At 40.5% G+C, this 14,730-nt stretch overlaps 1 protein-coding gene across 1 annotated transcript in view; it reads right to left on the reverse strand.

Annotated features, from left to right (window-relative positions):
• Window positions 1–14,302, reverse strand: part of LOC103133603 (formin-2-like) — a 38,720-nt gene extending 24,418 nt beyond the window's left edge. The window contains exons 1-6 of the mRNA XM_007545414.2: window positions 12,092–14,302; window positions 9,711–9,868; window positions 7,629–7,760; window positions 4,548–5,389; window positions 3,952–4,093; window positions 708–795 (exon numbers count right to left, since the gene is read on the reverse strand). Coding sequence (XP_007545476.1) covers window positions 708–795; window positions 3,952–4,093; window positions 4,548–5,389; window positions 7,629–7,760; window positions 9,711–9,868; window positions 12,092–14,252 — 3,523 coding nt within the window. The 5' untranslated portion in view covers window positions 14,253–14,302. The remainder of the gene's footprint in view (window positions 1–707; window positions 796–3,951; window positions 4,094–4,547; window positions 5,390–7,628; window positions 7,761–9,710; window positions 9,869–12,091) is intronic.
• Between the last annotated feature and the right edge of the window lie 428 nt (window positions 14,303–14,730).

Consider the following 14,730-nt stretch of genomic DNA (forward strand, 5'->3'; position numbering starts at 1 on the left):
ATATGTTGTAACAAAAATAGAAACCAACAGAGCAATCATTTTTTTCATTTGACAGCTGAAGGTTTTACTGAGTTAGACTCTCTAAAGTCTTGTCAGGATAATAAGACTGCTTTTGTTGGGGAAGTATCAGTGGATTATAATGAGATTGTAAAGCCTAAGTAGCCATCTTGTTTCTTTAGGTTGATTGTACCTGCTGTCATGATGATTAATCATGATAATCTTAGGATTTCAACTTAAAATCTGTGCTCACTTATTCACAGCTTTTATTTATACAGTAGGATTGAATTTATGGAGCTGAAGTGTTTAGCATTGGTATGGTTATAAAAAAAATAGATCACACTTAGAAAGCAGTATAGAAACCAGGAATAACTATATACAGAAAGACCAACATTGGAAATGCAGAGGAATGAATGAAAATCACAATTTTTGTGAATTTTCAGAAAATATCACACGACTTCCATCTTTCCCAAATAAATGCACCACATTTCTGTCTTGTACTAAATAAATCCTACAGTCAGTACATTATGAGGTTTAATATATATATATATATATATATATATATATATATATATATATATATATTTTTTTAACCGCATTTGAGCCAAATAAAAGTATCACAGTGTCACTTTGTTTCTCATAAAGTACTGCAGTTATTTGGCAGAAACTCAAAATCCAGATTCAGGAAAAAAAAAAGACTTACGACTTACCATTCTGGATGTCCTTCATATCCAGGTGAATACTGGACATCAGAATCCCGACAGCTTGTGAACGCTTGTTGCTTAACAATTTCACCACCTACGAAATGAACACAGGCACAGCAGCAGAAAGGTCAGGATAGGTCAGAAAAAACATGTAAACAAAAAGCAAAGCATTTGTTTTAGGACTCAAGACCATTACAGTGTGTTTCTTTGTGGGAGCAAGAATGTACACTGCAAATATTGATAAAAACACATTACAACAGATTTGTTGCCAAGAGGAAAAAAAAATTAGCAGGATTTTATGAATTAAGCTTCCAGAAGTGATTACACCTAAAAAAAAAAAAATAAATAAAATAAAAAAAAATAAAAAGTCTTGTGAAATTTTGGCTCAGGAATCATGCGAGTCTACAACAAGTAAACAATTTTCTAAACAGAAATAAAGTCAATCAAAATTACATTAAATGAGTCAAAACCCCAGAGAGACAAGGAACGGGCATCTTAAACACCGCCTAAAGTTAACCGTTCACTTGGGCGTCACCCAACACTAACATCATTATTGTTTGTAGCTATGAATATGTAATGAATGTGAATTAATAACACACACCGGACAAATCTTAAGCCACAGTGTTCCTTAGTAAGCAAAAACGTGGATGGGATTGAAGAGAATGAACAAGACGGAAAACCCGAAGCTTACTGCGATCCAGACAGAACCCTTTCACTGAAACCAGATCACACAGACCACAGACCTCGTAAACATACAGGAAGTTGTATCACCAGGCCCCAAATGTCTGTTTCCCTGGAAATAACCACAGCTTTGATGGGCATGGACTGATGCGATACTGACTGGGCATCTCTTTTTAATAGGCCAATTTATTCTATGTAATCCAACAGAAGTATTCACACCATTTCCACTTTTTCACAAATTGTAAAGCTACAACCAATAACTTTACTGTGTTGGATTTTTAATTATTCAAATTTTGTTTGCTTGTTTTTGTTTTAAAAGGAAAAGAGATACAATGTTTTATGTTTTTCCAACAAAATCTGATGAGTTCAGGCTCCAACATGAGTTCTTTTGGGATCATCTTGCATTCACCTCAGTTCACCTCTTCATCAACTCCAAACAGTTTCTAATGTGTTCGTTTTCCAGCACACAGGGTTTTGTCAGGCACTGCTGCAAACGCATAAACAACTTTAACTCATAACAAAACACTTTTATTGACCATCATTCCTCTTAAAAATCAAAAATTCCATCAACGCTCCCAGCAATGATTTATTCTTCATAACATTCAGCTTGATACAAGGCAGAAGATGGTTTTATGCCTTTCTTAAGCGGTGCCTGAAAGATTCATCAGATGCAATGGTTTAATATTCTCCACGGAGTTGCTTGTTTGTCCTTTTAGTTTTCCTCTGAAAGAAATCGTTTATTCAATTATTGTAACGTCTGCCAGTATGGGTTGTCATAAATCCTGTATAGCTCTAAACAAACACGTCGGAAAAAAGCTAACTGAAAAGTTGAACATGTACAAGTACAATAAGTTTAGAAAAGAAATTACACAACTTTTAGAAAAATGGAAGAAACTAGATTATCTGAAAGACACACACTCTACAATGCATTGTATATCTATATTTTATAATTTCCCTGAGGGAAAATCTTAAAGGGATTAATAAAGTTTTTATCCATCCATCCATCCATCCAAGTTCAGAACGAACATCTTGAACCTAAATATCTCACTTTTAGGCCTTGAAATGTTTCTAATTCAGTAAAATTTATTACAAACAGTTCTTAAATTATATTTAGTTAAACCCTAAATTAATAAGAATAATAAAAAAACTTGAAAACAGTTTGCTAAAACCCATCGTCACCATTCTGAAACTTAATATATGGTGTAGGTGAAGAATACAAACACACCAGTTTACGTCAGCAACAATTGAACCTAGCTTAGTTGCGCAGTTGAAAGTTGAGTTATTTTTGCTTTAATTCATTAAGTCTTATACTAAAATGATTGTTTTAAACAGGCATTATTTTTCACTCAGAAATGTGCAGAACACTTCGTTTTTATTGAACTACAGGGCAGGGTAACACTTTATTTGAAGGAGGGTGAATAAGACTGTCATGACACTGTCATAAACATGACATAACATCATTACTGTTTAAACTTTACCTTTAATAACATAAAGTTACCTAATTTTTAAAGTGAAATCAGTAATTATTTTATAAAAAATTTATATCAGTAATGATTTCTTGGTTAATGTCAAGTTGTCATAACAAAGACATTTTGAATAATGTCAACTTTGTATTAAAAGTGTCATAATTTACCGAATGACATTCATGACAACAGTCATAAATATTCATGAAGGCTTATTCATGTTCATGACATGTGTTATGACATGTTTATGACAGTGTCATGACAATCTTATTCAACCCCCTTCAAATAAAGTGTTACCCAGGGCAGTTTACTTAAAGGTAAGCTCCGTGTGTTTGAGCAAAACTTTCATAAACTTTAAACTTGGCGCGTTTCTGGAAAGTTTTATGTTAATTTTATGGTTCGGTTCAACGTCTCATAAACTAAAAGATTTCCCAAAAATGTTTATGCCTTAAGACTAACATTTCATCTCTGCCATAAGCATAAAGTATCCCCTAGAGTGTCAATTAGATGGGTAAAACGTAGTTCCCCTGTGCAACATCATTTGTGATTTAGACGCATAAATTTGACCAACAGCACATCAATTTAAGGATGACGACAAGCGCAGCTTTTAAACTGTAGATCAAATGTTTGACTTGGAAATTGATGGAGTGGCGTAAAGTGTATTGGGGAGAGAAACAGTCTCGACTATTAAACCAATTCATACAGAAAGCACAATGGGAGGAACCACACCATGAAATACAACTCCCAAGCTTCTCTTGCTCTCCCTCACTAATTTCCCTTCCCGCTCTCTCTCAGCAGTCATCGTGGCTGTGAGGTTTCCTCACCGCACGCGAGTCTTTGGCTCGGTGCCACTGGATGGTCACAAGGGAGTCGGTTGGGAGCCAGAGCTCACACCACATAATAACTGTCTGGCTGCAGCAGTTCCTCCTGCCACTCAAAGTGACTCTGGGAGCGACAGTGAGGAGAAATGGAAAGAAACGAGGCATGGATGGAAAGTGAAGATTGGGAAAGCTCCAAAGAAGGCCAGAGGGGAAAAAAAAAAAAAGTAACAAAATCAGAATAAAGAGAGAGAGAGGACTATGCCCAACAGTCAGGAGGACATGTACCTGTTTGGTCTTTGATTTGCTGATTGTGTCTGAAATTGGTTTCTTCTTCTCCTTAACAGCACTTTTGGAGAACAGATCCACAAATTCTCCGAAGTCAATTGTTGGCTCCTCGATTTTTTCCCACACCACAGGTCCGGGGATTCTGGAGGCAGGATGACAGATTAACTATTTACTTTTAAAACAAGAGAAGTTTAATATGTCATTCCGTGGTTGAAAAAGTATACCGAAGCTGTTTTCTAAGTACTTATTTGTCATCTTTTGGAAACTACAAATCCTCGTAATACACTCGTGTAGCCCATCAGTCAACAAACTTAGAATCGAGTTTCTCACTTGCAGCAGAAATTGAGAGATTTATTTTTAGCAGCCGTTCATTCAGCTACATTTTTTCAAGCCCTAATAAGGGAAGAAAACCTGGTTAGACTCAATCCTGCCCTAACCACAACGCCTGGATTGCATTGCTTTCATTTTCCACAAGGTTAGCATCTCCATTACCATCACAACATGTGGCTGATCTTTATCTTAAGTGGACATGTTTCCTCTCAAAAATCTCTACTGTTAAAATGTCTGTGTGCAAATGATCCATATCTGCCCCGTACTTTTTAGCGTGCAGCTGGATGCGGGTCCAGTAGAGCGGCTTCATTGGCTTGGGGGGCTCTATCACGGCTTTGGCAGGGGTCGCTTCCTGAACCGCCAGGGAAGAAATGGGACCTGGAGGTGGAGGGATGCAGCCTGGAGGAGGGGTTCCCATTCCCAGTGGAGGAGGTGGTGGTGGAGGAAGGGGTCCCATTCCCGGTGGAGGAGGTGGTGGTGGTGGTGGAGGTCCCATTCCCGGTGGAGGAGGTGGTGGTGGAGGTCCCATTCCCGGTGGAGGAGGTGGTGGTCCTATTCCAGGCAGAGGAGGTGGCGGTGGAGGGCCAAAGCCTGGTGGAGGAGGTGGGGGTGGAGGAGGGGGTGGTGGACAAGGTCCAAAACCAGGTATGGGAGCTAGAGGAGGTGGAGGTGGAGGAGGAGGAGGGGGCAAGTCTCTTGAGGTTGGAGGGGCAGCAGAAAGAGGGGGAGATGGAGGACTTTGGGCGTTGCCGTTTTGCTGCCTCTCTTTGCAGGTGCACACAAAGCTTTCTGTAGACTTGAGGCTGGAAGATTTGACTGAAAAGGACTTGGGGCCAATTCCTCCATTTCGAGATACATCAAATTTAAACCCCTCATCCACAGGTGAAGTTTGAACAGATGCCTCCAGTCTTTCTGCACTTTTCTGCGAAGCCTTGGGTTGTGCGTTTCCCAGAACTTCCACACTGTCCTCGCCGCTCTTCGCCAAGGAGGCCCGATGCAGGACAGCGATCTTACTCTGCAGCTCCTCAATTTTCTTCTCCAGCTGAGGGATGAGGCAGTTTTCATCCTCTGAAGATGACTGGCCTGACTTCAACCTGCTGGATTCTGTCTGTCAATGAACAGCAAAAAAGAAAAAAAAAGGAGGGGCAGGGGAGAAATTGAAACAAATACAAATTTTAAGTTGGTACAAAGATCCCAAATAATAATAAAAACAAATAAAGTGTTAGTCTGTGAGATTTCCGTGTTATTTTTTCTGGCTTAAGGTCTATTTGCCACTTTGGATCCCCATTTTTTGCACATTACTGTTGCGTTCGCTTCCGAATCCTTTCATAGTCATGAATTTAACCACTACTTCTTGTTAGTTACACATTTTGCATATAGAAATAATTGTGAAAAATGCTCCAATCTAGCACAATTGAGCATCTGTTAATGTATTTACGGATATTCCTGAACATCTGAAGAGCCTTCACTTGGTAGACCCACAGTTGTGGTTTTTATTCTGAAAAACACGGCATTAAATTTTAAAAACTATACCGATGTGACCCGAGAGACCGGGAGTCGTGGCTCAATTAGTTGCCTCGACTTTTATTTTACTGTTCTTGAAATCGTGGACGTCGTCTTGGATCATTTCTCTAAACAAGCCTGACCTCTGGTGGACAAAACCATTTTTACAGGGTAAGCCATCAAGATATTGCAGACGAACCAGAAATCTGAGTAGGTCAAAAAAAAGAACATCAAGTCGAGTGCATTCCTGAATATTGGGAACAACATCAAACAGATCATTTAATGTTGCATGTGAAGCCATCATAAAACGTGAACATTTTCACTGTATAGTCCATAATCGCATGGTTGTTTTTAACTGACCAAGAACAATTCCTATACTACTCAAGTCTCATAGTAATTTCCTGTCCTGTCTGGCATGACGTGCATTTGTGCTGACCAGATTAATTCTTGCACCCTTAAATAAAATTTCCAATTATTCACTACTTTGCTTTGATCCATCACACAAAACCCAGATAAAATACGCTATATTGCAAAAGCATCGGCTTGTCAGCCTTCATATGAATTAATCCATAGGGATTACCCATCATATTAATCTGAAGGGATTACTATGTTTCTCCATCCTTTGCAGCTATAATAGCTCCTGCTCTTCTAGAAGCTTTCTAAAAAAATTAAGAGAGTGTTCATGTCTTTCAGAAACAGATTTACTGAGGTCAGACAGTAACTTTGGATGAGAATACCTGGCTTGCGTTGTCCGTTCTATTTAATCTCAAATATGCTCTTTACGAGCTCAGGACTCAGGGTCAGGCCAGTAAAGGTCACTCATAAGGTATTTATGGCTCTTGTCATGTACACTGGTTGATGTTCAGTCTGTCCCTGAACTACCTCAAAGTTAACAACATAAAATTGTCTAAAGTGTCTCGGTTTGCTGAAGCATTAAAAGTATTCCTGAAAATCAGCTTCACATCATAACCTGTGCTTCACCAAACTTTTTACGCCCGACAACATGCAGCCAGGCGAGAAGTCATCGCCAAACTCCTCGACTGGATTGGCAGCCAGAGAGGCAGAATTTGCCCTCTAGAGAAGACATGAGTTTATGCTCCGCCATAAACCATTATATGAAACTTTTCACACCATGCTCTGGAGCTTATCTGAAGGCCACATGAAGTTTGGAGGAAGTTTTGAACCAGTGACATCGTGTAATAGTACCATGGTGGAATCCTGGGAGTTTCTGAAAGTGACCCATTGTGTACAGTTGCTTGCAGAATCAGTGTAGGTGATGAGGTGCTGGATTTTAAACACTTTGTGGCCACTGAAGTGATTGGACTCTGCATTTAATTACATGGATGGGTGAGTAAATACTTTTGGCAATATAATGTACACTGCTCAAAAAAATAACACTCAACACATCCTAGATCTGAATGAATGAAATATTCTCATTGAATACTTTGTTCTGTACAAAGTTGAATGTGCTGACAACAAAATCACACAAAAATCATCAATGGAAATCAAATTTATTAACCAATGGGAGCCTGGATTTGGAGCCACACACAAAATTAAAGTGAAATGTTCCCTTTATTTTTTTTGAGCAGTATACAATTACTTTTTACCATGTCAACTTTTTCAAATGGCGAACACGTTTGAGGCGTACTTTTGCAAGACTGTAAATGCCAACTGAAAAGAAGTCACCTCATCTTGGCAAAGGAGGTGATGATTCTTTTACTAATGTTGTAAAATTGTGTAAAAAGAAAAAAAGATACAGAAGAAAACCTCTCAGTTTGCCCTCAACTATGTTTTGACAGTCAGAGACTTAACATTGTCCAAGGAACGGGGGCAATGTAACTGACCTGAAAGTGCAGTGCACCGGATGGCTTGGACGATGAGCGGTGCAAAGGGGATCTCAAGCCTCTCCCATACTGCTCCCACAAGTGGGAAGACACTGGGAGTCCCACAGATGCCCAGGTGTACAACTGCTCCTCCTGTGCACAGTTTACAAAAGGAAAGCAACATTTATGACACTTCTACACCTCATTATTAGAATAATCAAATGTTTAAGCAATTACATGTGCTCCATATCTTAGCCCGAAGGTCACTTCCCTGTCTGTATATTAATCTTGCCATCTTTTTTTTTTTCTAAGGTGAAAACTCCCTCAGCAATTGCAATTATATGGACTCATATAGCAGACATAAAATACTTTGCCATCAAAATCAATTTCTTTGAAAAGCTATTAGATAACAACTGAGAAAGTTTTTTTGTAAATGTTGTGCATATTTGGAAAAAATAAACGCTGTAAATTATAATTTTCCTGTCATTAGCAACAAAATCTTGAAACCCATTTGAAGTGTTTTCACAGACTGAAAAACGCACAGTCCATCTTCGAAAGATATCCACCTCCTTCTCAGAATATTGGGAAACGACCGGTGTGAGGTTGTGTGTGATGCAAATGGGCACACTTTCTTTAATGCTTATTGCATTCAGTCTCAGATGACACATTCATGTGTGACGCATTATTCAAAGACGTTGAAAAATCTTAAATTGAACTGACTTTCATGCAGGATTTCGTGCTGAAAAATCGAATATGAATGTTCCCACTGAAAACCTGATTTAAATTAGAAGGATTAGATTTTGGGTAAAACAAGGACGGCAAAAACAAGCAGTTCTTTTTTTTTTTTTGTCAAATGCCTCAACTAACACAAGCGGTCAGAATGTTGCACCTCTAAACACAATCAGACCAACTTTTCATCAAAAGCTCACAAGGGTTGTACTTTCAATATGTAAGTCTCCGTGCCCCACTTCAAAGTCTGCACTTTCGACGGCAACAGTAAAGGTTATTCATGGTTGAGCTGAACAATGCAGAACTCCAGGGCACAGCCAGAGCGGTGACAACTCTGTCCAGTCGTGTCATGATGAGCTTTTTGTGGGGAAGAACAGCCTGAGCCCAAGGCACGTGGAGTCGTTGCATAACGCAGTCAGCAGATGGGCTATGCAAGCACAGATGCATGCTTGTGTGTGAGCAGGCGAGACTTCATGAGCATTAGAGGGAGTCCGGTTAATCCGACGCTGCCAAACGCCGCCAGTATCAACATTTCCGGCTGGCCTTTTGTATCAGAATATCTCTAATACACTCCTGCACGTACCCCATGGCAGAATTTACAATGAAGAGAGTTTGACAATGACGTTCCTAGATATAACAACAACAACAACAACGTGGTTTCTCCACTTTTGTCTCCATCTCGGATCCTTGTAAGTAAACCTGCACTGAAAAAAAAAGAATGGGTAAAGATATACTCCAAGAGCACACAACAATACTGTTCAGTTAGAGGAATCAGCTGCCTGAATGAAGTACCTTGACAAAAATACCCCAAGAAAGTCGGTAAGTAAATTAGATGCTTCAGTGATTCCATCTCTGCTGGAAGAGGGATGGAAAATAACATTCATGAAGTCAGCTCACATGATTGGGTCGGTCTGCATGCATCCCTGGTCTTTCGCTAATAAAATTTAAATTTGTCTGACAGGAGACGGCTATGCAAACTGCTTCATATGTGCATTAGACGTTGCACGTAAAAAAGAAACTGAAAAAAAAAAGTTATATTAGTGAGAACATGTCATGATCATGTGCTCTTTCAGCCACATCACCTCACACTAATTTGGTTTTCCAAGCAGAAATTCTGTTAAAGGGAAGTACAGGGAATATTTTCCTTCTGGCAAGGAATGTCATACTTGATTGCAGAAAATGTAAAGCAGTGAAATTCTATCTTCTTGTCTAAAAGGGGACAGACAAAAGGCTTAAATGTTTGTATACGTGCACTAAAAATGTTACCTCCCTGTCTAGTTTTACAACATCAGTGGAAAGGCTGGAGCCAAGCTAATAGAATTAACTTCATTTCTGAAAAAGTGTGTGATGGCAGAACATGGAGGGTGGGCTTACACTGAAGATTGTGGAGACGGTCCCATCACTGCGGTGCTCTGTGTTGCTGTCACTGAAGGGGTGCAGCAGACCATGGGCAAGCATTCGGTGACACAGTTCTTTTGCCTCGTCATCTGCGTCCCCATGGTGGGTGCAAAGCTTTTCCAACAGAGTCTGACCTGCCAGCAGAACAGAGGAGGATGGAAGTGAAAAACAAGCTGAACCGTCGTTCTGAACCCTGCAGTTTGTCTGTTTTAGTGCAGGATTAGCAAGGAACTGAACAGACACTTTGTTAATCCAGCCAGTTTGGAAAGTTTCAAATTTAGATGCGATAATGAAACACCTTCCTGGGCAGACTCTGCTAACACATGGTGAAACAAGACACCAGAGATGTTAATTGTCGCTAAATGTGTGAACTGTTGCGAACAAGTACCGATTAAAGGGTGTAAGGCATTCAAGTTGCTGCATACCACAGCTAACTGCTTTTATGCCGCATCTAAATATTGTACACATCAAAACGAGTAAAACATTGTTGGTAAACATAATGTAGTTTACTACAAAGTCAAAGATTTAATAAAAAAAAAAAACACACACATATATATATATATATATATATATATATATGTCTTTGTGAGATAATTGGTAATCTCCAGCAAAAACTCATCTTTTTTGTGTTGCAAGTCAGCAGACGTTTTCAAGGACTGGAACAAATATTCATCGTGACATTTTGACTGTAAATCATACAGTTTCATTTCAGCACATTTTGTTACACGCTAAAATAAAACTGTATTTTTGACACTCAAATCTTATTGTGCCTTCCTTCAGTTATGCCAACAATGCAAGTTCTACTTTTTTCCCCTCATCAATCTCCGAGTGTGAATCAATGAAAGTGTAATAAAGGTCTCGTGACACAAGATGCTGTGAGAATCTCTATAAAAAACACAGGTTTGAGCTGCTCTGCTCTGAATATCTAGCAGTCGCAGCAAATGTGTGAAATAGCTAAATGAGTTTTCCTCTGCCTTTCCTTCGTTACAGCCTGCAAACATTGCATTATGATCAATATCACATGAACTTATAAAGTCATGACATAGAGTGTTCTCAACGAAGAGGTAAATCTGATTTTAGTGCTGAATTTCTTTAACGGCAAGGCACCCATTATTACACACTGGTCAAATCAGATCTGTGTTGGATTTGAAATAAATATTTCCTAGAGAAACTGATCCAGTCTTCATTGATAACTTGCATATTTTGCAGATGTTCCAACATGTGAAGTGCATATGTATTTTTCTCTGTCATTTTATATACTTTGCCCTTAACGGCAAAGTAAAAAGTTGGCAATTTTCTTCTGTAATTTGAGTCAAAAAAAAAAAAAAGAAAAAAAAAAAGTTGATGATGCATGTGTATATATTTTGTTCAATTTGGCATCCCTACAGCTGCCAAGCAAATACATACATGGCTGATCACTCTGATGCGTATTGGTGCATTTGAGAATATCAATATAACTCAGAATGGGTGCAATGATTACAGCAGTTTTCCTGGTAATCCCTGTATGGTGTATTAATATTAACTCACTCACCACCATGACCATAAATAACACTGATTGTTTCAAAATGTGTATGAAATATTGAATTCTGCATTTATTTAAATTCAGATGCTTGGACTAAAAATCTAGATGCCAAGATCTCTAGAAACCATGTCCAATTGTAAGTTTCATTGAGAAAATAAATAGGCTCCCACCAGACCTTGTTTCCCTCCTGCAGGCAAACTGTCACATGTGTTTAACACTAGTGCACGTTGATGAGTTCACGAGAGGCCATGTGTGTTTTTATGTCGAAGCTAGTGGAATCGGAAGATGTCATTGCCACGGGTGGGAAGGGTGGGTGGGGTGCAGATCTGTGTGCCTAATGCATCAGGACACAAACATATAAACAGCTGAGGCTCTGAAAGACCCCACAGCCTAGAAAAAGGACACGGCACCATGTAGGTAGACTGAAGGATCTACTCTGCAAGTATATTTCAGTGAAGAAATCTAACTGGTTTAATAAACTTAAAAATAAAAATCTGCTCTGCTTAAAATGCATATTTCGAAAACAACAAATGTAAAAATGTAGTAATAACTGAGTAAACATTTTAAATACATTTTAATTGGCAGGTTCCTTTAACTGTAACCTGAAAATAGGGAAACAAATAGAAAAATACATCAAATGTTTTACTTACAGTAATGATTTAGAGTAATATTAGAGTAATTGTAACTCCTCTAATATGGGAAAATGCGTTAGAATACCAATATGGAGGCTTGCTGGGACAGAGGGGTAAAATACTGTAGTTTCCTTGCCAAAACAGGACAGATATGGACTTAGTTCTTTTATATAGTTTACAGTTAACTAGAGTATGTGACTCACCAGAGAAGACATCAAGGTAGGGCGTTGTGGAGGATCTCTTGCCATAATGTGCCCTCTTTGACCCAAGAGTCCAATAAGTCCCCACTGTGTGACTTTTCTCTGGGGTCTCCTGCTCTGGAGACTTTGCTAACCCACTCCGACTCTCTCCCAAGACCAACTCTGCCGACCAGTCTCCGGAGACTCTATGAGGTCCGGTAATGGAGCTTGACCTGTGCTTGCACTTTTCAAAGCCCTCAGGCTTGTTGGATTCCAAAGAAGGAGTGGTGGCCTCCCTTTTCCTGGGCACATTGGGGCTAGTAAGCGGGGATCCAACGGGAGAGGTGAGCTGCCTGGTGGTGGTCTTGACATATGACGGGTGGACTGGAGGGTAAAGCTTGACAGTAGAAGGGGAGGTGGCGGATGTTCGTCTAGTCAGAGATCCAGGGACGCAGTCAACCGTCAGGTGACTTACAGACATGCTGCTCTTCCTCCGTGTGAGTGTGAGTGGCAGAAAGTCCGGTCTAACACTTTCCTCGTCATCCCTCGCAAGCGAGAGATCCAGACTGCTCGCACTCTTGTGGGTTCCAGCTGGGCTTGTTCCAGGTGACACTGGATCCAGATGGACACACGGCACACATGCGTTTCTACCCTGTCTACCATGAACTTGACTGTGCTGTGGCGGTACATCAGGGCTCTCTAGGTCGTCCTGGGGCTCTTCAGCACTCTCGTATGAAGTAGTTGCTGTTGTGTCCTGGAAGCTGTAGTCGCTGTTAGTTTTTGGAAGAACACTGCTGCCGCTTATTTCTGTGTCCAGAGCAGAGGACGGTGCTGCGCTTTCACTCGATGAGTTTCTGGATATAGGTATGTCTGTACTTTTATTCTCTATTTTTTTAAGTGCTTGAGCTACACTTTCACACGGAGGGAATTTTTCTTTTCCCAAAGTAAATAGCTGCGGAGATACATTTGTCTCCAAGACTTCGCTCACCTTACTGGTCAGCCCTTCAGATGCAGGCCTAGGTAATGCTTCTACAACCCTGGTGCTGGCTATACATTTTTCTTGAATCGCCTGCTGGATATCAGAAAGGAGATCCTCAGTTTCAGCTGCAGCCGAGTGAAAGCTGTACAGGTCAGTGTCCGACCCCGAGCTTGTCTTGCGGCCAAAGTCCTCCACAGACTGCCGACTGTCTGCAGGCAAATGGGTCAGATCTCCCTCGACATCCGACACCGTGCCCACCTCATCGGGTGAGGAACTTGCTTCTGTGCCAGTCTTAAGCTCATCCTTGCCAACATGCACTGATTTCCCAGTTTCCAATGTGTCATCCTTAGACAGACCTTTCACTTTGGATAGACTTTTCCTAATCTTCATGCCAGAAAACACAGAACCTCTTGACTCGGGCTTTATTTTCTTCTTAGCACTGTGTTCTCCTCCTTTACTTGCCTTATTGTTGGACTTTTTAGATTGTTTGTCCACCTCCCTTTCATCAGCTTCACCATCACAGTTGACATCTCCTGCAGTTCCACCACTTCCTCCTCCTTTCTTCTGCTTTGTCTCCTGGTTCCCCATATTCCTTATCAGGTGAACACCCTTGGCTAACAGGCCATGCTGCTGGGCCTGAGGTGAGGGATTCTGGGCTTCCCCATGGCCTACCACTGATGCTGCTCCTTGTTTGGTCCAAGTTCTCCCAGAGCCAGTTAATCCTTGCCGTCTTCCCACCACAGCAGACAGCAGATGTGAGGATGATGCTGGCTCCCCCAGCGCTGCTGCCCCTGATGATGACGATGATGAGAGGAGGAGGAGACTGGCACTGTCAGCCACAGGCTCCCCCCTCCTCCTCTCCTGCAAAGCCTCACTCGTTCTCTGATCCCTTCTCTCCTTTAGCCCCTCCTTTCTGTCCCCATCTGCCTGTGCAGGCTCGAGCGTCTTGCATAACGGGTTGCTGATCGAGCGAGCAAGCCGCTGCTTGGGGGTCTGCTGCCCTCCTCCATTTTCAGCCGAGCTGGGGAGAATCTGCTTCGGAGTTAGCGGCTGGTGCTCTAAAATGCACTGCTGTTGATTCAAGATCGATTGCTGTTTATGGAGGATGTGGGTCACGCTACTCTTCCTCCTGCCTTTGAATGTGGAAGTAAAGAAACTCTCCTTGAGGAAGGGAACCTGGGTCTCCACTGTCTTGATAGTGTGCATTGTGGTCACTTTGGCTTCATTCAGAAAGAAGGAGATCTGTACAGGCTGCTGTAAACAAAGAAGTAAAAAACAACAACACTGAATTAACTTAAAATAGTTTAAGTTCAAACTGTCTAACAGGAGGGGCAGATGAAAGACTTGGACATACCGATTAATTTTGTCCAAAGGTTTAACTTCTGCCATCTAAGAGTACAGTAATGCATGTCAATGTTACGAGTTCCTTGGGATAACTGCATAGTTCCCTAAATGGTAGTGCTATCTAACTTTTTATTGATTTTTAACTGAAACATTACATACTAATATGTTTATTTTCTGTCTGTGATAAGAAATCTTTATTTTCAAACCAAAAGCAACATTAAAGTAGATGTGCAGATGAAATTGCTGGTGACAAAACCAACCAAGTGGCCACTTTTATGCTGGAAAATTTGTGAAATCTGAATAACATTTTGGTAAATATAGGATAAAGACCAGTGACTAA

This window comes from Poecilia formosa, unplaced genomic scaffold (genome assembly GCF_000485575.1).
Source record: "Poecilia formosa unplaced genomic scaffold, Poecilia_formosa-5.1.2 Scaffold12, whole genome shotgun sequence".
Taxonomy (NCBI): domain Eukaryota; kingdom Metazoa; phylum Chordata; class Actinopteri; order Cyprinodontiformes; family Poeciliidae; genus Poecilia; species Poecilia formosa.